Source organism: Mustelus asterias, chromosome 15 (assembly GCF_964213995.1).
Source record: "Mustelus asterias chromosome 15, sMusAst1.hap1.1, whole genome shotgun sequence".
NCBI classification, from domain to species: Eukaryota; Metazoa; Chordata; class Chondrichthyes; order Carcharhiniformes; family Triakidae; genus Mustelus; species Mustelus asterias.
The window spans coordinates 35,218,534-35,241,825 of NC_135815.1; the positions used below are offsets into that span (position 1 = coordinate 35,218,534).

Below are 23,292 nucleotides of genomic sequence, written 5' to 3' on the forward strand. Positions count from 1 at the left end.
TTCTAAATTATATCTGTAATACATTTTGGAGAGCTCTATTTTAGATTGATAACTTTAAAGATAGAAATATAAATGCTTGATGAGGTAATTATGTTGAAAACTCTTCTGACCTTTGCTTGAGGAAATAATCATACTTTTACAGACATGACTTCACAATGCTATTGCAAAATGGTTTAAATTTAAATTTTCTTGGAATACAGTAATACTTTAAAATCTTTAAAGTAATTAAAAGCCTACAGATATGATGAACAGACTGTCTAGGTCAGACTACTATTAGGCATTTATATTTTTATAGTACCTTTTAATGCAAAAAAAAATCCAATATACTTTTACAGGTATTACTCTCCAAAACCTTGTGAATCTGACTTGATTGGGATTGTCAATTTAGAGTTATAGAGCTATTTAATATAATCCACTGCATGTCTTTCAGAATGTGTTTTTAAAACTGGTATGACTTGAGTTAACTTATAACTTTGTTTAACATTTAATAAGATGCTGGAGTTTGCACTGTACACTAGTCATGAAGATTTAAAATATCTCCCCCCAGTACCGCTGTTGTGCTGCTCCTCTTATCTGGCTTGTTGCTGTTCGTTGTTACAGGTTGAGTGATTAAATATGGAAAACGGTTGCTGATTATTTTTTAATGCTGAAAGTAAAAGAAACAAAGACTTTTATTTATATACCACTCATAACCACTGGATTTCCTAAAGCACTTGACAGCCAGTGAAAAGCTTTTGAAGTGTAGCTACTGTTGTGATGTAGGAAATGCAGCAGCCAATCGTTAATCCACATTCTCCCACAAAGAACAGCGTGATAATGATGAGATGATTTGTTTTTGTGATGTTAATTGAGGGATAGATATTGACCAGGGCACACGGATAGTTCACCTAGAATGTAGGCAGAAATATTTAATTATCTCTCAGAACTTCCCCAACCCTAGCGGGTTTTATCACAGTACCTAGTTTTAATACATCATAGCTCGCCTAGGTCTAGTCAGAGTGCACAACCAATTCAGCTATCAAACTTCTTAATTGGTCTATTTCTTTCTTGGATGCAGGATCCTCTTTTTGTGAGGACCTGGCACGATTTATTGGAATGCGAATGACATTTTCTAAATAAGACTTTTGATTCAAGGTCAGTCCCGACTTATTCTGTTTAATATCTAATCCTAAATGCTGAAGGCCTCTGAAGCCTAACTTCCAATCTTAAACTCCTTCTTTATTTTACTCATCACCCATTTCAATGTGCATCATAAAGATGCCTACTTGTCTCTCCTAATGGTACCAATGTAACATTGCTGGGTGCTTTTAACTGAATATACCCATTTTCAGCTGGATGGACCTAACTGCGAACTACCACACCATTGATGCATCACTCAACCCATAAGCACACATGTTTAACTGCCACAGTTTTTCTTCTATATCACCAACTTCTTTAGGTGGTTTTTATTAGTGTCACAAGTAGGCTTACATTAACATTGCAATAAGTGGCCATGCTCCGGCACCTGTTTGAGTACACTGACCGAGAATTTAACATGGCCAATGTACCTAATCAGCACGTCTTTTGGACTGTGGGAGGAAACAGGAGCACCTGGAGGAAACCCACGCAGACACTGGGAGAATGTGCAGACAGTGACCCAAACTGGGAATTGAACCCGGGTCTCTGATGCTGTGAGGCAGCAGTGCTAACCACTGTGCCACCTTGCTGCCCATACTTGCATTCCCTGGAATATATTGCTAAAAGAGTTAAGAAAATCTTCAAGCTCACTTTTCCTACAGTGGGGAGGTCCTCTTGGAGATCTTGACCTCTAAATCTCTCTTTGGACATTGAGCCATTAGTTTAGCTTTAGCCTTATACGTACCATCTGGAAGTACCTTTACTGTGCACAACTACCTGTGGAATACCAGATGGAGTACAGCCAGTCATATTACTGAGTATGCAGCAAATTCCTTCCAAATGTCCAACTCCTTTATTACCTTATCTTCTAGTTTGTTAGTAGTCACTAAAACATCTTGAACATGAGGATTGCTGCTTCTCATTACGTTCCTAGCCTGTTCTATGGTACTTCCCCTTTTCAAATTATGACCTCTACTTGCCCTCATATCTCTTTCTAGATTACTGCTGCATGATCTTTCCTTTCTATGATGAGTCCCCTCAGGGTCCCTATTGCAAGTCCTTGATCTTTTCCTACGGCTGCGATCGTTTCTCAGTCCACGTTTGGAATTCACACTGCGTTTTCTGGCCTTCCATTTCTTTACCTCATTTGGCCAATCCAAATCCTTCTGTCCCTCATGTTGTACATTCAGCAAATGTTTATATTTGTCAGTGGCGTTTCCTGCCCTCCCTATAATGGTGAAATCCTTCCATCCATTGGCTTCCACTAGCATATATGGTTTTGCCTTTTGATATAAACAGCTTATCCTGCACTTCAGTATCACTTCGTTCATATTCAGTCAGCTCTTTATGTCCAACATATGTATATAAAGCGCTTGATGCTTCTTCACTTTGTATTACCTGTTCAGATTCTGTAACTGTATAATAAGTGCCAATTAGCCTTGAGGAATGTATCCTAACAATTTAATTGGCATGTTGTAAAATTATTGTTTTTCCATCACTGCCTCTCACCTTACCCGGACCTTTGCACTCTTTCTGCCCTTCTCTTGTAATGTACCATGTCCTTGGATTAAAATCTATTGTTAATGGTCTTTATGTGGTGCTGTCAGGCTTGCTAAATTTTCTCTGCAACTTCAGTTTTGATGAATGCCCTGCATGCAAGGAAAAGGACATTTAAGTAGTCAGAAAAAAATTTAACTAATTGTCCCTTCCAAGGCCGAGGGATGATCCCACATCACCAAAAGGATTTTTGGATTTCATCCATAAAGTATTTGATAGGGACTGTGCCCCCCAACCATTTGAAGTGAATTCTACGCATGGACTGCCCGTGCCAGGACAGATGTTGGTTCACATCTGTTAGTCAGCTAAGATTTTATGAAGCATCTCATCAATTATTGCATGATTTCTTTCACAAACACATTACTCGGGAATTTTCATTGCTGTGTTCCTTACTACAGTGTTCATATTTTCTCACAACTTTAAATTCACTGTTGGCACATTTCTCATTCCCCCCTCATTGTCAGTTTGGAATTTAACCGGTGCTCCCAGACCAGTTACTATCCATTTTCTTTCCATTATCTTGTCCACAATTACTCTTTTGTCTTTATTATATATTACTGTTGGCAGACAGTTGCCATATCTATGAAGTCCTAGAGAAAAATGTTTTTGTCCTTACCCCATACCTTGAAGTTCATTGCAACTATTTAATTAAAGTCTCTAGCTAATGGAGGACTTGCTATTTTTTTTTACATGTATCACATTTCTCACTGATTTCTTCTATAAGTTTAGTATTCATCTTCCATTACTCCTGTGTATATTCTTCCCTGGAATAACCATCCATTTTTCTAAATTTATCAAAGTTTGACCATGCATTTAACAGGTCATCTTTCTTATAAATTTTGTTTAAATTTTAAGAGGATATCTGAACCTTCCTCACTGTCTAAATGATGAGCTTTTATTTCTGAAAATACTTTGCACTTGATCCTGTTTCTGGTGGGAAGCAAAAGTGCGAAAGCCATACCTTGCCATTTCTTTGGTAAGGACTTAAACTGTGTCCATTTATCCACTTCGATTTTCCATTGGTCATAAGGTTCAGCTTCACAGAACAACAGTGGAAAATCATATCCTGATACTTTATACTTGGTTTCAGCCATACTTCTCCAAAGCAAGTCCAATTAGTCATAGAATCATAGAGGTTTACAGCATGGAAACAGGCCCTTCAGCCCAATTACAACCTCCGGGAATCTGGCCTCTGAGGAGTTATTTCAGCTGCCAATGTTAACAGAATCCAAGCCGGTTGGTGAAATCAAAACCAAGGGTTTATTTGAAAGATTTTGTTCTACCTCAACACTCCTCTCACGCACCCAGTGTCGCAGCTATTCTGTATTTATACGTTCAAAGTACTTAATTTAACAATGTCTTTCATCTGTGTATGTTAACAGAAGAATTAACATGCTATTAACCATCACCAGACCAGCAAAGCAAAAAGGAGGAAGATGGATGACATAATTGTTTAATAATGATCCACACATTAACAACTTGCAAGAATTACAAAACCCAAGCACATTGGTTTGAGCCAAATGTCTCATTTAGTGAGGCCCTTGGACGAACCTTTGTCAACTTTGAAACCTTGACAAATTCCTCCAAAAAGGGGAGTCGACTTGCATGCCAAGTGTAAAAGTGAATTGCTGGATTGGGTGGTTGTTATTTTAATATGTCAAAAATACAGTAAGTCTGATTAAATTAAGGTGACAGTTTATTGAATAGCTTAACTGTATGAAGATACTTTTGGCCACAGATCCAAAACATTTTAAAACTTGCCAAATTAATTTCTTTGGCATCTGACAGAGTTCATCAAATTCATTCTGAGCCACTTTGGCATTGGCATTATCCCAAGTTTCTATTCTGCATCAGATTTGGCACTTTCAGCTCCGGAATCGTCCCTCTACAACCACCCCTGCTGATGTGACGTAATGGGCACTTGTGTTTTTGCTGCTCTCTGATGATGAATCACTAGAAACTGTTCATTTTGGTATTGAGGTCTTTTGGTGGTACTCTGAGCAATCGTGGTCCTCTGTCGCGGCACCAGATCTTTTGTTCCATAAAGTGGCTATACTGACTAGCTCTGAAATCTTTGCTGAACTCTGACGGACTTAAGTACATATATATGCATTGCATTTCTGGTAATGAGGACCCATTTTGATTCACAAGTTAAGGCCAGTGGCTGGTCCTTGCTCTCATGGTCTTCGGCATCTTCTTTACGGCGCACTCCTTTTTCTTCCATTCTTTTACCAGTTTTTCACTAACACCAAATTCTCTTGCTGCAAAACTGTTGTTTTACGAGGTAGCAAATGTTACGACTTTCTGCTTGAAACCAGCTTTATATTTCATTTGTTTGTTGGAAGACTCATTTCTCTTCCCCACGCTACATCTGTTCTGTGTATGTGAGTATCTTAAACTTTCGTGCATCTTTGCAACGCAGCCTGTATTGCCTGCTTGATTCTTTACATCCAGTAAGTAACAATTTGTGAGCTGATAAATTGAGGCTGACTACTAATGCAAGTATAGCACATCCTGGCTGAAAGGGCAGTCGACGTATGTGTTGACTATATGCAAAAACATGATTTTTGAGGCTGAGAAAAATGGGGTTGTTTTGTATACTGTGATCTATGGTACTTGAGGGCAACTTGTGAAATGTTAGGCAGAAGTGGTGCTGGTGCTTTTATGTGAAGAAATAAGTATTTTTTTTGTTCACAAAATACGGAACTCTGGCATTTGGTGCTTTCTGTGAATTATAGTCTTGGGTGATTGCATATTATACCAGGGTATGGAACTAAGTAGGGATCAGCATTGTGAAGCCTCCGAATTTGGAAATTAGCTGGCTGTAGCATCAGCATGGAAGATACATATTCAGTTAAGGGGGTTAGAAGTCTAGATGGGTGTGTTTTCTTTTGGAATGGTGAGAGTCTTGAAGCCAATTTTTTATATTCTTCTGCTTGTAAAGTTTTTTTTCCAATTACATTGTCATTATATTTTATTTGCGTATATAGTGAAATGGATAAAAAACTTTAATGGGTGCTGGTTCCTGAAGAATATTTGTGTTGTGCTAGCATTTTTTGTGCTAACATTTTTTGACAATGTGGTTGGGGAGAAAAGTCACAGTATATTGGTAAATTAAGTGTAATGAAAACAACCTATTAAAAAGGGATGGGGGGGGGGGGGGGGGAAGCAAATTAATTGCTGAACAATTGACAAAAATGCAATATTGAATTAATTGGTCACTGTCTAAATGATCGATAACTGTATATTTTTATCAACAGGAAGTCATCTTTGGGAGAAGCAGTTGAGCCAGAACAAGATACCAACTCATGTTCAACGCTGGTATAACTTTCTCGGCTCACAGGATGCATTTCAAACTGTGTGTAAAAAATGGGTAATAGTAACTCCACCGAATATAGTGGTAAGAATGCAGTTTCCTAAAATCTTGTGTAACTAATTGAATTAGTGCTATAACTTGAGTTGTCTGACCATAAAGGCCACACGGAAATTGTTAGCTGTCATCTTACCAGAATCAAAATGTCTCTATTGGATTATCCTCACTGTATTCAATCCTCTTTGTAATATTTTAAGTATTCCTCTTTACTGGGATTTCTTGTTTTGCTGAACTCCCCAATTTTAATTGGCTGTCTAATTTCATTAATATTAAGGCTGTATCCATCTAGCCTTGCATTTTGCACAGGAAACTTGCATTATTAATGCAGCAGTATAGGATTACAGAAAAAGCTTGTGAGCCTGGGAATGGCATAATGGGACTGGATACCGAGTCTCCAATGTACTGTCCACAGACCTGTTTAAATCTCTGGTTCATCACATGGAGCTGAATTTTTATATGCCCCTGGCAAACGTTTATATCATATCATCCCAATACCCTTGTTCCACCCCTGAGTTGTCCCCATCGTGTGGGAGGTGGGCAGGAGCTGAAATTGGCAGCTTGTCTGTTGTATTTTCATAAATAATCAGGGGTCAATTAGGCTCATTATCAATTAATTGGCCCTGCTATTCTGCCAATGCTGTAATGCTCTAGGCAAGTGGCATAAGCAGGAAGATTTTTTTTTTAAATTCCGATGTTTAAAATGACAGGATGGAGGGGAGGGGTTGCTTTTCGGGGGCTGCCCTTTGCCGATTGTGGGGAAGTTCACCTTCCTTTTTATTTGCTCCCTCCGTTAAATCCATTCCCTCTCCCCACCTTCCTGAGTCTACCCAAACCTTCCCTGCCCAAGACCGTACCTCCTCTTGGGATCCATGGGCCTTGATCTTTTCCTGTCACCCTGGAAGTTGCTACGGGTGTCTTCCTGATGCCACTGGAACTGATGGAACTGCCAGCCAATCGGATTGGCCAGCAGTTCCAGAGGGCTGGATTTCCACCCAGATAAAGGGTGGAAGTCCCGCTTGACCCTCATCAGCATGCCCCATAGTGCTTTATGACCGCAGAGAGGTGGGCTTAGAACATGTCAGCTCCACGCTGATGTTATTTGTATCAGGGCATGCCATCTGCCTTCCACCCCACCCCCCCCTATTATTCAGCCCATGGTGTGTTTCCACTATAAACAGTGCTCCTATGAGAAGTAACTTCCCCAGAGCTTGGAAGGGAAAATTTAATAGGCAAGTTGCCCAGGAGTTTTCTCCAATGACTCCCAAGTGGCTCGGTTCAAAACAGCCATCTGTTCTTTAACCTGTCATTTTGGTCAGAAAAGCATGTGGCATTGGGATATGTCAGCAAAGAAAGAAAAGTAATAAATTGCAAAAGAAGTCACTTGCCAATTTGACACTTGTTTTAATGTGTTTTTGCGTTGGTAAATTGATAGTGAGGCCAGGTGAGCGTTGCCCAAATTGATTTGGACAAGTCTGAATTAACGTGCCACTTTCACGGCCATGCATTTTGTGGGATCAATACTTCACAGCGCAGGAAAAGAAACGCACGACCTTGAATGCATTGCTCTGTAGCTTGAATGATTTTTGTTGTTATAAAGTTTTAGTTGGGTAGGCAAACTTTATTTTTATTTAAATAGTTTTTAATTAATGTTCTTCAAACAAATGTTTAGCTTTGTTTTGTACTTTATTATTCTTGCAGATGAATGAGAAGAAAGAAGATCGTGGAAAATTTGTTGAATTGCCCGGTGCAGAAATTGGGAAAGTGGTAGTAAGATTTCCACCTGAAGCCAGTGGGTGGGTTAATGGATTTAAATGTTCTATTTGTTTGGAAATGCTGTTTCATACAAATGCAGTTAAAGGAGTTTAAACCTAACTGATGTTGGGCCATCTGCCTCTAGCTTGTAATTATTGGAGTTGCAAATCACCTGGAAGATGTCTATGCAAAAAATATTACAAAAGAAAGAAGTCAGAATATTAAAATGTGAGCCGCTGGTGAAGTATTGTCATGGGAGGAGAATAGTAATCTTAAAATAGTGATTATGAGGAGGAAGAAATGCACTTCAGAATTAGTATCCTGAAATGGAAGAATGATACCTCCCTATATCGCTAGGGAGGGACTTGATATTTTGAATTGAGGCAAAAACTGTTTAATACTCAGGCTTCTGGTTGGGAAAGCTGGAATGATATATCCTTCTGGGTTCAAATGGAGTTTGTAGAATGTTTATCCTACTCCTGAATGCACATCTTACTTTCATTTTTCTCCTGTCTCCACTCGTGCACTCTCCAAGCTCACCTTGTCCATGACACCCATCACCTGCTCCCTCAACCCTACTCCAACCAAACCCCTGACAATCCAACCTCCACTCCATGTCCCCACATTGTTCATAGCTCTCTCTCTAAATCGGACATTATTGACCTGTTCCTTTGGGGGTAAAAATCCTTTACTCCATTGTTCTTTCAAACTGCTACCCCATCTACAACCTCCCTCTCCACCCTCAGAGATTTTGGCCTCATTTCCATTTTAAATGGGTGACCCTTTATTTTTAACGGTGACCCCTAGTTCTCGATTCTCCCATATGATGAAACATCATTTCCATATCAGGACCTTGTGTTTCAGTCAAGTTGCTTTTTATTGTTTTAAACTCCAGCAGATACAAGCCTAACCTGTCCAACTTTTCTTCGTAAGACAACCCACCCATCCCGGGTATTAGCCTAGTAAATCGTCTCTGAACTGCTTCTGATACATATACATCCTTGAGTAAAGTGACCAATACTGTACACTATACTCCAGATGTGGTCTCACTGGTGCTGTGTATAACTGAAGCATAACCTTCTCTTCTTTTGTGTTCAATTCCCCTTACAATAAATTTGCTTTCCTAATTACTGCATACTAATCTTTTGTGATTCAAGCACTAGGACATCCAATCCCTCTGTATCATAGAGCGCTACAATCTCTCACCATTTAGCTAATATTCTTTTTTATTATTCCTGCCAAAACCGAAACCTGTTTTCCCACACTATATTCCAAGTAATTCTATCTTTGCCATAGCTTTCATTTCTGGCTGATTGAATTTTGGTAAAGCACTTGACTTGTTTTTTTTTTTGCTACTTGGCCATCTAAATACAAATTAAATCAAGTTTTTTTTTGAATTATACATGTTGTGGTATAGTATCTGAGTTTTTAAAAAAAAATGCAGTACTGTTATTGAAGTGCATTTATTTGTTTAATTTCCTTTCAGTTATTTACACATTGGACATGCCAAGGCTGCACTCCTGAATCAACATTATCAAGTGAGCTTTAAGGGGAAACTCATCATGAGGTTTGATGACACCAATCCGGAAAAGGAAAAAGAAGACTTTGAGAAGGTTGTTATTGAAATGCATTTAATAAGCATATCTATGCCTCGGTATAACTGATGATCATTCATTTTGGCAATCAAATAGTCAAAGAACAAAGAAAATTACAGCACAGGAACAGGCCCTTCGGCCCTCCAAGCCTGCACCGACCATGCTACCCAACTTAACTAAAACCCCCTACCCTCCCGGGGGCTGTATCCCTCTAATCCCATCCTATTCATGTACTTGTCAAGATGCCCCTTAAATGTCACTACTGTATCCGCTTCCACTACCACCCCCGACAACGAGTTCCAGGCACCCACTACTCTCTGTGTAAAAGATCTGCCTCGTACATCTCCTTTAAACCTTGCTCCTCGCACCTTAAACCTATGCCCCCTTGTAATTGACTCTTCCACCCTGGGAAAAAGCTTCTGACTATCCACTCTGTCCATCTTGCACGTTTGCCTATCACCCAGACCCCTGGGCTCAGTGACTTAGATTGGTTCCTGTTTAAGCATGCCTCAATTTTAAAATCCCCATCCTTGCTTGTATATTTGTCTGCCCTGGCTTCTTCATTAAGTGTTTCTAAACTTCCCAAACTCCACACTTGTTGAAATACCAATGTTCCTCTAATTCTGTCCTCTGGAGTGTGCCAGATTTAATCACTTCATCATTGATGAGCATGTTTTCCGTTATCTGGGACTCTAAACCCCACAGCCTTGTTTTCCTCCTTTTAAGAGGAAATTCGTGGCATAGTGGACAGTGAAGAAAGTTATCTCCAATCGCAATGGGATCTTGATCAATTGGGCCAGTGGGCTGACGAATGGCAGATGGAGTTTAATTTAGGCAAATGCGAGGTGATGCATTTTGGTAGATTGAACCAGGACAGGACTTACTCAGTTAATGGTAGGGCGTTGGGGAGAGTTACAGAACAAAGAGATCATAGCTCCTTGAAAGTGAAGTCACAGGTGGACAGAGTGGTGAAGAAGGCATTCGGTATGCTTGGTTTAATCGGTCAGCACATTGAATACAGGAGTTGGAATGTCTTGTTGAAGTTGTACAAGACACTGGTAAGGCCACACTTGGAATACTGTGTGCAGTTCTGGTCACCCTATTATAGAAAGGATATTATTAAACTAGAAAGAGTGCAGAAAAGATTTACTAGGATGCTACCGGGACTTGATGGATTGAGTTATAAGGAGAGGCTGGATAGACTGGGACTTTTTTCTCTGGAGCGTAGGAGGCTGAGGGGTGATATTATAGAGGTCTATAAAATAATGAGGGGCGTAGATCAGCTCGATAGTCAATATCTTTTCCCAAAGATAGGGGAGTCTAAAACTAGAGGGCATAGGTTTAAGATGAGAGGGGAGAGATATAAAAGTGCCCAGAGGGGCATGTTTTTCAGAGGGTGGTGAGTGTCTGGAACAAGCTGCCAGAGGTAGTAGTAGAGGCGGATACAATTTTAAAAAGCATTTAGATAGTTACATGGGTAAGATGGGTATAGAGGGATATGGGCCAAATGTGGGCAATTGGGATTAGCTTAGTGGTTTTAAAAAAAAAAGGGCGGCATGGACAAGTTAGGTTGAAGGGCCTGTTTCCACGCTGTAAACCTCTATGCCTCTCATAATCTTGTAGATTTCTATCAGGTCTCCCCTCAACCTCCGTCGCTTCAGTGAGAACAAACCAAGTTTCTCCAATCTCTCCTCATAGCAAATGCCCTCCATACCAGGCAACATCCTGGTAAATCTTTTCTGTACCCTCGTCTAAACCTCCACATCCTTCTGGTAGTGTGGCGACCAGGATTGAACACTATATTCCAAGTGCGGCCTAACTAAGGTTCTATAAAGCTGCAACATGACTTGCCAATTTTTAAACTCAGTACCCCGGCCGATGAAGGCAAGCTTGCCTTATGCCTTCTTGACTACCTTCTCCACCTGCATTGCCACTTTCAGTGACCTGTGCACCCAGATCCCTTTGCCTATCAATACTCTTAAGGGTTCTGCCATTTACTGTATATTTCCTATCTGTATTAGACCTTCCAAAATGCATTACCTCACTTTAAACTCCATCTGTCATCTCTCCGCCCAAGTCTCCAACTGATCTATATCCTGCTGTATCCTCTGATGGTCCTCATCGCTATCCGCAAATCCACAAACTTTTGTGTTGCCTGCAAACTTACTAATCAATCCGGTTACATTTTCCTCCAAATCATATTACAAACAGCAAAGTCAGTTGAACATGAAAATTGTTTATTTAGTATTCAGATAATTTGAATTAGTTTAAAGTGAATTTTTCTGGATTTAATAGGTTCTATATTTTGAAGTCATACTAGATGAGATAGCCTTTTAGATAGTTTAGATTATTTACCATTGTTACAGATAACACATTGCTAAGTGAGCTAAAATCTCACGCCCCCACCCAAAATTATGTCTGACAGATCACAACATGGAAAAGGTCCAGGATGAATAATTGGTCAAAGTCCATTGAAACTGTAAATTCTGCCACTCAAATTGGTTGCTAATTATTGTTTGATCATTCTAGATTAAGAGCATAAAATAGTAGACTGTGCTGCATCTTGAATGTCAAAAATGTTGTATTATATATTGGCAGAAAACCTCCTATATTACCCCATTCTAGCTTTAATCTCCCTCAAATAACTGAGGAACTTGAAAGCCTTATAACCTTCTTTGAAACTTTACTGAGCAATATAATGTATAAGCCTTTCAAATCACGGATTTCTAGAGAAATGAGTAATCTAGGATTTTTCTCAACCTGTATTCAAATTAAGTTGGAGCTTGTTGCGTTGCATTTTTACAAGGAGTTGAATTGTATTAACATTCACTGCTTTCTGTAGGTTATACTGGAAGATGTTTCAATGCTACAGATCAAACCTGATCAATTCACCTACACTTCAGATCACTTTAATATTATAATGCAATATGCTGATAAAATGATTAGAGATGGAAAAGCTTACGCAGATGACACACCTCCAGATCAAATGAAACTAGAACGGGAACACAGGATTGAGTCTAAACACAGGGCGAACTGTGAGTGCCATTAAAATTCTGCTTGGTGATATTCTTGATTAACAGCTATCAAACCTTTACTCACTCTTCTCACCTGTCCTACAGGTCCTAAAATGATTCATGCTATGGTATGGTTCCCACACTTTGCCTTTAAGACTACTTGTTTTGTGTGCTTAAGTTTCTTGACTGCAGAAGACATGTTTGAGCTCCATTTTGTCATCCCTTCACTTCCTCTACAGTTTCTGATAAAAGTTGTTGAACAGCATTCGTGAATAAGAATTTTGATTTGCCCTGGTGGCTATGAGACGCATAGCGCTACAATTGCCTAATTATGCGCAGGGCTGAGATCAAAGCTGGGAATTTTGAGATGCGCCTGGCTCCATACCACACAATGCTGTGTGCATTGGTAGTTCAGTGGTAGAATTCTTACCTGCCATGCGGGAGACCAGGGTTTGATTCCCGGCCAATGCAAAGCCCTTTCTTATGGGTGGCTCAGTGGTTAGCACTGCTGCCTCACAGCGCCAGGGTCCCAGGTTCGATTCCCGGCTTAGGTCACTGTCTGTGTGGAGTTTGCACATTCTCCCCGTGTCTGTGTGTGTGTTTCCTCCGGGTGCTCCGATTTCCTCCCACAGTCCGAAAGACGTGCTGGTGAGGTACTTTGGCTGTGCTAAATTCTCCATCAGTGTAACCAAACAGGTGCCAGAATGTGGCTACTAGGGAATTTTCATAGTAACTTCATTGTAGTGTTTAATGTAAGCCTGTTTGTGACACCAATAAATAAACTTTAAAACTTTAATAGTTACTCCTTTTGCTTAATAGCTTTTCTTCTGAATTGTCAGCAATGTTTAAAAAATAGCACCAAAATAACATGAGGTGATGTTCGTTAAGCAAATATTTTCCTCGAGAGAATTTAAGTGCATTCTAGATTGGTAAGAGATGCAAAGTGACATGCCTGCATGGTGGAATACCTGAAACCCTGCCAGAATCAACTTGCTATTATACCTTGTAGTGCTCATGCATTCTCTGGTGGTATTTAAATGAAAAAGCTTGGAGATGATAATGAAGGAAGAATTTCTATTTTATTTAATTGTGAGTTCTTTAATATTAAACTTCATAGATTTAAATTCCTAATGTTTGACCCTGCATGCAATATATTTTCTGCAGCTGTACAGCAGAACCTGCAAATGTGGGAAGGGATGAAGACTGGAACGACGTATGGACAAACCTGCTGTTTACGAGCAAAGATTGACATGGCCTCCAATAATGGTTGTCTTAGGGATCCCACAGTCTACAGATGCAAGAACATGCCACATCCTCGCACGGGCCTCAAATACAAGTGAAGTATATCAGTCATGTTTAGGTTCTGCAAATATCATCCTAGAATATAAAACTTGTTTGGAATTTTAAGTATTTTAAAAAAAAAAATCAGACCCCTGTAATTGGGCCTCAACACTGCCGTGGTGTCAGGAGGCATATGCAGATGCGTTCAGCCCAGCATTGATGTAGATCTACTGAAGGTGCATACCTACTACCTATTATTGCACCATGGGGCCTCCATTTCAGCTCCTCAGCAGCCTACAATCATAGCAATGCTGCTAACTACATATTAAGACTTTTATATTGAAGTGTGAAATTGTTAACACCGCAGTCTATACGATCAAGTTGTGCCTGATCTAACTTCTTCAGCATCCATCAGGCAATAAGAAAGCTAATATTTAGAACCTGGACAAGTAGAGGTCAAGGAAATATTTAGCGGGAAGGCGATGGCCTCGTGGTATTATCGCTAGACTATTAATCCAGAAACTCAGCTAATGCGCTAGGGACCCAGGTTCGAAACCCACCACGGCAGATGGTGGAATTTGAATTCAATAAAAAAAATCTGGAATTAAGAATCTACTGATGGCCATTAAACCATTGTCAATTGTCGGAAAAACCGATCTGGTTCACTCATGTCCTTTAGGGAAGGAAATCTGCCATCCTTACCTGGTCTGGCTTACATATGACTCCAGAGCCACAGTGATGTGGTTGACTCAACTGCCCTCCGAGGATAACTAGGGATGGGCAGTAAATGCTAGCCAGCCAGCGATGCCCATGTCCCACGAATGAATTTTTAAAAAAGCATCTCTGTGACTTCAGGCAAGCATAGTCGGATATTTAAATCTGGAAGTTGCTGTCTAAGATGCATCATTTCTCCTTAGAATGATCTTGGGAACTTCACATGTAAACTGAGGCTTCTCCCTGGTGGTGTGCTGGTCTGTGGTGAAATTGCAGAATATTTGTTTCATATTTGTATTGAGAGTTGTATGAAAACTCATGTAGTTCACGAAAAGTTGAGTTATATATAGATTAGGCGTATTTCTTCTGTGTGTGTGCTGGCAGACCAGTTATTTGCTCCCTTGCTATTTATGTGACGTAGCAAATCTACACAATTTGAATTATTATGGTGGCATTTTTTGCCATGTTCTTTATTTTGAATTGTGTTAGCTTGGTAAAGAGTGAAAATTGGAGAGCAGTTATATTGATTGGGTTATGAGAGAAACTGTAGCTATTCAGATATTTTAAACTGAGGAAAAGCTTGATATCTTGCAATTGATTTTTGCACTGGTTATAACCAAAGGATTGCAATTTTGGTTCCACGTTCAGTACACTGTACCATCTCATACATCCCAAAGAGGTTGCCAAGATACTCCAAAGAGAATTTGATTGGATTAAAGTCTGAATAAATAAGTGGTGAATCAAATTCAATATGGAGATATAGAAAGTTTATATTTATATGGATTTCCATTTATTTCCTCTTCCTGCAGAGCTTACCCAACGTATGACTTTGCATGTCCTATAGTGGACAGCATTGAAGGTGTCACGCATGCACTTAGGACAACAGAGTACCATGACCGAGATGAGCAATATTACTGGATTATTGATGCTCTGGAGATTCGAAAACCTTATATTTGGGAGTACAGCCGCCTTAACCTAAATAACACTGTGCTATCAAAGAGGAAGCTGACGTGGTTTGTCAATGAAGGACTTGTGGATGGATGGTACTTTTGCACTAAATCTGTAAACTTGACTTTTGTTTTTTGAATTAGCTAATGTAATGGTTTAAACAAAAAATATCTGATTTAATTATGGAGTGGCATTGTCTCTTTTCGCAATCACTTTTGTTTTATTAATTTCTTTGTCCACAATTTTGCGTTTAGGGATGATCCTCGCTTTCCAACAGTGCGTGGAGTCCTGCGGAGAGGGATGACTGTTGAGGGATTGAAACAGTTTATTGCTGCTCAAGTGAGTTAAATGTGAGCTAGATGATGCTTTTCACCATAGATCCATAGTAACACATGTTTTGCATTGGTGTAAGTGGTCCGTCTCTTCTCCCCACCGCACCATTGCCTTCCGAAACTCATTTTATTCTAAATCATATACTGTAATATAAATCACAATTTGTTTGTAAGATATATTTATAAAGGTCTATTGCTGTTTTTGTCCTGTTTAAAAGTTGTTTACATTTTGTGATGCAGGGTGGCTCAAGATCTGTTGTAAACATGGAGTGGGACAAACTCTGGTCTTTTAACAAAAAGGTAACTATGAACTAATCAGCATTTCTGCACCTCGTTCTTATCTGTTGAGTAACATTCCTGTGTATTGCACTTTGTTGAAGTCTGAGTATATACAAATTACAGTTCACTGAAGAAAATGGAATGTTCTTGTGACTGGTTACATGGTGACAAATATTTTTTTTTTCTGATGCTTTAAACTGTATGAGAAATCCAGTTTTGGATTAAAAAATGTTGACTTTGAGGTTGGAATAATAGCACGAAAAGAAAAAAACTTGAAAATATTTTGTAACCCAAAAATTGTGCAAATTTAATGAACTAAACACATTATGCATTACATTTTCTGCTTCTTTCAAGCTGCAAGCTAACTGTAACAAGGTATTACTTAACAATTTTCTGCTTTGATTAGAGTATTTCACAGCTTGAATAGCATGGCAACAATGCTTCAAAGTTCAAGGTGTGTTCAAAGCCAGCCACCTTTTGAACTACTTCTGTGATTGTGTGGTTTAGCTGGTATGGTTTTCTGCACATTTTGACAGCAACACGACTGTAGAGAATTTGCACGGATGAGTAGTTTTATGGGGAGGCAATTATTGCTCTCTATATTTGGAGCAGCATTTTAAAAGTTTTTTCTTTCAGTCTTGTTCCACTAGTAGAAACAGTATTTTTCCATGGCAAATCTGAGTGGAAGTGTATTGATTGCTGAGCAGCAAAGTTCCTGTGCTCCTGTATATTTGAGCTTTCATATTTTACTTTGGGTCTCAAAAATCAGCTAATGTTTTTTTAAAAGACCATTTAGATACCTGTCTGTCATTGTGCTTTGTGTTCTCTTATGTTTAATACAGCATACTATAAAAATTCTACCAAATATAAACTACAATAAATTTTATACAACAAAACAACACCAAATGCTGTCTAATGTACAGTACTACATGACTTAGACATGTAATTTTCTAACCAGAAAAGGAGCACAGTGGAGTTTACAATCCTGAAACTAATTCAATGAAATTGGCAACACAGATAGCAAGTGAAACTCTATCATTTAATTAATTGAGTGCAGAAATCCCATTCTAGGACTTTGGCTGCTTGGCTGGGGTCTTAATCTAAACCATTTGAATTTGACATCTTGAGCTAATTTCTTGTGAACTTTCCCATTTGTTTGTACTTCAATGCCACACTTTGTGCCTTTGTAACATGATTTTTTTTCTGTCATCAATTCAAAAGGCATGGCTTTTCTTAATTTTTAAACTTTTGCCTCACGCAAAGGATTGTTTACGTTGTTGCAGTTAACTGCAAATAATAAAGATACGTAAAATTTTAATTGGCCTTTTTAATTGAATAAGACTGTGAAAATCCATTTAAACTCTGCGTATAGTGTTCTGGAAAATAATAACGGACTTCTTTTCAGATAATTCCCAGTTTTCAAATGGTCTCTATTTAATTATGTCTAATTGTTAGTTGCAGCAAGCTAAACAATTCAATATACCCCCATTTCGGATATTGCATGTAGATGAGAATGGAACATGATTTCATAATTATACAAATAAAATGACCAATCTTATTTACTTTAGGTTATCGATCCAGTGGCACCTCGATATACAGCATTATTGCAGAATGATGTAGTGCCCGTGAATCTGCCAGGGGCCAAGGAAGAGATGAAAGATGTGGCCAAGCATCCCAAGGTACTAAAGTTTAAAAATTGGAGGGTGGGAAAATGTAATATACAATCCACTTAATTGAACATGAAGAATGTTTAAATGAGAAAGTAACTGAAGAAAAAGCAGGTGCAGGATAAAAGTCTGGTTTGTGTACAATTCCCCCCCCCCCCGCCCTCTCCATCCCCTGTATGGTAACTGTAGGATTGGAAGATATTTAGTTCTTTTTAAAAAGGAGCCTGCAGTTGTGTTAGTGATGAAGTTAGAACTAACTGGCACTTAGAAAAATGTATTTAAGCTCTCATTCTTAGTTGACATGCATTTTTCAAATTGTTTAAAAGTTCTTAGTATGAGAAATTGTTATAGAACAAAAGGTTTCTCTGCACAATTTTATCAGCCAGTATTCTATGTAGCTGTTGCCATTGCCAGGTTAATGTGATTAAATATATCTACTTGAGATTAACTGTCTGCCTTATGAATGAAGCTACATCTGATATCCAGTTTTAAATGCCCATAACGTTTCATAAGTATAACTGTTAAATGTTTCCAGTGCTGTTGAGAATGATGGAAAGTTGTTATCAGTTAAGGAATTCTAATTTTTGGGAAGCCAGTGTCATTTTCAAGCATATTTTTTTAAACTAGCCAAATGTGGCCGTTGGGTAAAACAATCCATTAATACATGCATTTGTTGTGGGCCAAGGTCACCAACAACTGTATTGAAATTATTTTAACTCGATCATTTCAAACAGAATCTATGGACCTCAGGGAGACTATTGTTTCAGTCGTATGTTTTAGATTTGAAACCAGGTTTCGGAGCTAGATCTCTGTTGGGTCATTTTAAAATCCAGCTATAAAAATGTGAAGTAAGGATGTTGTGGATACACATTTGTATCTCTTGTACTCTGGGAATATGTTGAAGAAATCCAAGGCTTACAAGATCTTAAAACATACATCTGTTTGCACTGCTATTTCATCGGTTAGCTTAGTTGGCTGGATGGCTGGTGAGTGATGCCAACAGCAGAGGTTCAATTCCTGCAACAGCTGAGGTTATTCATGATGGTCCGTCTTCTCAACCTTGCTCCTCACTTGAGGTGTGGTGATCCTCAGGATAAATCACCACCAGTCAGCTCTCCCCCTCAAAGGAGAGAGCAGTCTGTGGCCATCTGAGATTATGGCAACTTTATCTCTACCTTTTACTTAAATTAGGATTGGTAGTGTTCAGTTTTGAATTAGTTTGCAGGAACAGGTTTGATCTATAATATCCATACTACATCTACAAAGAAGAAATATACACGGTTAAACAGGGTTTCTTAGATGTATAGAAATGACAAACTATGATATAAATGCACCTCCTTTGTTTATTCCCCCCTGGACTGAGTGTTATTGTTTTAATCCACTCTTTTTGCCAGAATCCAGATGTAGGGCTGAAGCCTGTATGGTACGGACCCAAAGTACTAATTGACGGAGCAGATGCAGAAACTTTTGCAGAGGGAGAAATGGTTACTTTCATCAATTGGGGTAACATTAACATTGCTAAAATTAACAGGTGAGAAAATTATTATAATGAAGTTTCCTGCTTTATCCCATAGAATCTGACTTCCTGTTCTTTTGAAGGCACCGAATGATGTGACAGATTTAATAATGCAAATTTTTATTTGTAGAAATTCCGAAGGAAAGATTACATCACTTGAGGGAAAATTAAATCTGGATAACAAGGATTATAAGAAGACAACAAAGATAACATGGTTAACTGAGAATCCACAAGCTCCATTGGTTCCCACAGTATGTGTCTATTATGAACATCTAATCAGTAAACCTGTCATCGGCAAGGATGAAGATTTCAAGGATCATGTAAATCGAAACAGCAAGGTATTATTTGTAATGAACACCTAGTTCTGGTTAACTTGGAAGTTGCAAGGCAAAATGTCAATAGAAATTATTTTATTAAATTAATATTTTGTTAAAATTGTGAAGCTAGGAATTAAGGGGCCATTATAACAGCATTCACATCTCTTAATAAGAGCTTCCTTTTAAATGAGAGTTTGTAGGCATTTCATTGTGTGTAAAATGTGAAAGCAAATTTAATTGCTGATTAACTAAGTCTTCCAAAGACTATACGATCTCATTGATAGGATTTTGAACCAGATTTAAAATTGTCTACTGGCTACATTAGTACAAAACTTAAACCCAAATGTGTACGCCCTAATTTTTCTGCAGTGTGGTTGAACAGTTCTGATTCAAAATAGAAATTTCTATTTCATATTCTCCCTGTGGTGACAATGTATTAATATTATTGTGGATCATTCGATTTCTTGAATTTTGAATTGCACTTCATTTATCGCTGGATAAAATTCAAATGGTGTTTGCAATTTTGATAACTGCTCCCATTATAAAAAGTCCTTGGAGGAATAACTTTTTTGTCCACAATAATGGGATTACTGCATCAAGAACCCAGAAGAGTGGATTCTGTAACTTTGAACTTGGAATAATGTGCATATGTTTCATGTGCAAATGTGATCACTTATCGACTTGAGTAAAAATTGCTCCAAGAATAGGTGATGCATCTTTTTGTTTGAGTGACTTGGTTATTATTGGCTTTTTGAGTGGCTTTAAATCTTGTTTTTTTTTGTTATAGTTTAACATTGGGAATGGTTTGAATGATTTAAATGGGGAGAAAATACTTTCTTTTTCAGCAAGAAGAACTAATGCTTGGTGACCCATGTCTAAAAGACCTGAAAAAAGGAGACATCATCCAGCTACAAAGAAGAGGTTTCTTTATCTGTGATCAACCATATGAACCAGTTAGGTGAGCAATTCTGATCAATCACATTATAGAAGAAGAGTATTTGACGGAAAGAAAACTCAGTGACTATACATTCCATTAACCATGTAGCTAGTGTTATTTCCGGTTTAAAGGCTCTTACAGTAAGAGGTTTGAATTAGATTTTGAACTTTTATCAACTGCTAGGGAATAATCATTGCAAATACTCGCTTTAAGCTCTGTTCACCATATTTTTCATGTGAAAGTGATAAAGGTCTCTAGAACGCGGCATATCATTTGTTGAAATAGTAATCTACCATATTGATGTTGGTAAACGTTTAGACATTTGTATGAGGTGTTGCCTTGATTTTCAAACTCTGGAGCACTTGAAGTACAAATGTTACAATGTTATTGCCATACTTGAATGAGCTAAATCCATTTTTTAGAACTTATAGTTACACCAGCCATGTATCTCTGGTCTTGCTTTAGTCCATACAGTTGCAAAGAGTCTCCTTGTGTTCTGATCTACATCCCTGATGGTCATACCAAGGAAATGCCGACCTCTGGTTCCAAGGAGAAGAGTAAACATGATGCAGTTAAACAGGTAAGAATGGCTTTTCAAATGTAACTGAGCATCTGCAAACTTAAATTTATTTCTAAGACCGATTACAATATCTGTGATATCTAGCAGTGCTTTAGGACAAAAATAATTGTCCAAACGCTCTTCTTCCGGAAAAAATCCTAGTTATTCAACAACCTTTGCCAAGTCTGTTTTTTCTGAATGTTTGTGCGGTAGGATGGGAGGGGGAGATGGAACTGATTCCATAAATTGAGATCTTCATCCTTAATTTCTGTGCAAGTCTGGTTTTCTCAAAGCTGCTAGTGTCAATATACGGAAGCACTATAGCATGAAAACTGCTGTGGTGAATCTGTGTTAGGTCCATTAGATAAATGTGCTCCTTTTTGTTAGACTGACTTCTATATGGGTGGGGCATCAAAGTAAAAGGATACCTTGTATTTCTGCTAATTTAGATGACTGGATTGCAAATCATAAAAAGTGGTCTTACCTTTTTGTAATTAGCACATATTCAAATTTGGTTTTCTGCTGCCTTTTAACACATGATTATTTACAATACATGGCTTCATTAAACTAAAGTAACTAAATGAAGGTTTGCAATTTGACTTATTTTGTTTAAAATATGTCATTTTTATTTTCTAGACTAAAGCTGACTCTGTACCTACAGCTGTATCACCTGCTGCTGTTTCCCCTGCTCCAACATGTGACACTCCTGACCTTGCTGCACTTTACAACAAAGTAGCTCAACAAGGCGAAGTTGTGCGTGAATTGAAGGCAAAGAAAGCATCCAAAGAAGAGGTGGATGCGGCAGTAAAAGGACTTTTGAGTTTGAAGGCAGAATATAAGCAACAGAGTGGTATTGAATACAAGCCTGGAAAGCCACCAACATCTACTTCTAGTCCTGTCCCTGTATCCAAGACCTCAGACTCAACTATTGGCAAAGTTCTGTATGACAAGATATATCAACAAGGAGAAGTAGTTCGAAAGCTCAAAGCAGATAAAGCTCCAAAGGTATTTTCTTTGGTCATTTCTAAATCCTTAAAAATAATACTATTTATGTATCACCATTCCGCTACTCAACTTGGGAACAGACGTTTTGTGCAACCTTCCCTTTTCACTTTCAGAAAAAAATGATGGCTCTTCGTTCTTGGGATTGAGTTTTAATTCGACAAGTTCACCCAGCATGCCAGTTAAGGGTGTATGTAGAGCTATTGAAAGCAGTCCTCCACTTTCCTTTAAGTTTCTGGCTGCTAAAACATTCACTTGTATTATATTTGACTCTTTAGGGCAATTTAGTACAATGATGGTGAATCACTAAATACATTTAAAGCAATAATTCATATTTCTCAATGAAAATACACTCCCTTGAGGAATAAAACTCCCACTGGAAAAGTGATACAACCATGGCTAACTGGAGAAATGAAGCTTAAAAGAGGCTAATGATCCTTCCCAAAGCAGTAGTAAGTCAGGAGATTCAGAATGTTTTAAAAATCAGCCATGGATGACCATGAAAGTGATTAAGCGAGAACATGGAATATGAGAGTAATCTAACTAGAAATGTAAAAACAAATTGTAAAACATCTTACAAAGTATGTAAAAAGCAAGAGATTAGCACTATCAAATACAGTGCCCCAGAAACATGAAATATAACTTTTTTTATTAATTCATTGCACATGGATGTTGCTAGCTAGGCCAGCATTTATCGTCCATTCCTAATTGCCCTTGAGAAGGTAGTGGTGAGCTCCCTTCTTGAAGCACTGCGTACCTTGTGATGTAGGTACACCTATACTGCTGTTAGGGAGGGAGTTAGAGTCATAGAGGTTTACAGCATGGAAACAGGCCCTTCGGCCCAACTTGTCCATGCTGCTCTTTTTTTTTTAAACCCCTAAGCCAATCCCAATTGCCCGCATTTGGCCCATATCCCTCTATACCCATTTTGTACCCGTCTCTACTACTACCTCTGGCAGCTTGTTCCAGACACTCACCACCCTCTGTGTAAAAAAAATTGCTCCTCTGGACACTTGTTTCTCTCCCCTCTCACCATAAACCTACGCCCTCTAGTTTTAGACTCCCCTATCTTTGGGAAAATATATTGACTATCTAGCTGATCTATGCCCCTCATTATTTTATAGACCTCTATAAGGTCACCCCTCAGCCTTCTATGCTCCAGAGAAAAAAGTCCCAGTCTATCCAGCCTCTGCCTTATAACTCAATCCATCAAGTCCCGGTAGCATCCTAGTAAATCTTTTCTGCACTCTTTCTAGTTTAATAATATCCTTTCTATAATAGGGTGACCAGAACTGTACACAGTATTCCAAGTGTGGCCGTACCAATGTCTTGT

General features: G+C 38.5%; 1 protein-coding gene and 1 non-coding gene across 2 annotated transcripts in view; both read left to right on the forward strand.

Annotated features, from left to right (window-relative positions):
• eprs1 (glutamyl-prolyl-tRNA synthetase 1) overlaps positions 1-23,292 on the forward strand; it is a 75,006-nt gene that overhangs the window by 24,159 nt on the left and 27,555 nt on the right. Inside the window, exons 5-18 of the mRNA XM_078229760.1 lie at positions 5,934-6,073; positions 7,745-7,839; positions 9,285-9,411; positions 12,236-12,428; positions 13,572-13,743; positions 15,212-15,445; positions 15,605-15,689; positions 15,923-15,982; positions 17,530-17,640; positions 19,023-19,159; positions 19,275-19,482; positions 20,307-20,419; positions 20,864-20,978; positions 21,594-21,962. Of these exons, the coding sequence (XP_078085886.1) occupies positions 5,934-6,073; positions 7,745-7,839; positions 9,285-9,411; positions 12,236-12,428; positions 13,572-13,743; positions 15,212-15,445; positions 15,605-15,689; positions 15,923-15,982; positions 17,530-17,640; positions 19,023-19,159; positions 19,275-19,482; positions 20,307-20,419; positions 20,864-20,978; positions 21,594-21,962 (2,159 nt within the window). The remainder of the gene's footprint in view (positions 1-5,933; positions 6,074-7,744; positions 7,840-9,284; positions 9,412-12,235; positions 12,429-13,571; positions 13,744-15,211; positions 15,446-15,604; positions 15,690-15,922; positions 15,983-17,529; positions 17,641-19,022; positions 19,160-19,274; positions 19,483-20,306; positions 20,420-20,863; positions 20,979-21,593; positions 21,963-23,292) is intronic.
• On the forward strand, positions 12,808-12,878 carry trnag-gcc (transfer RNA glycine (anticodon GCC)). Its single transcript has one exon. It is a non-coding gene; the product is annotated as a tRNA-Gly (tRNA).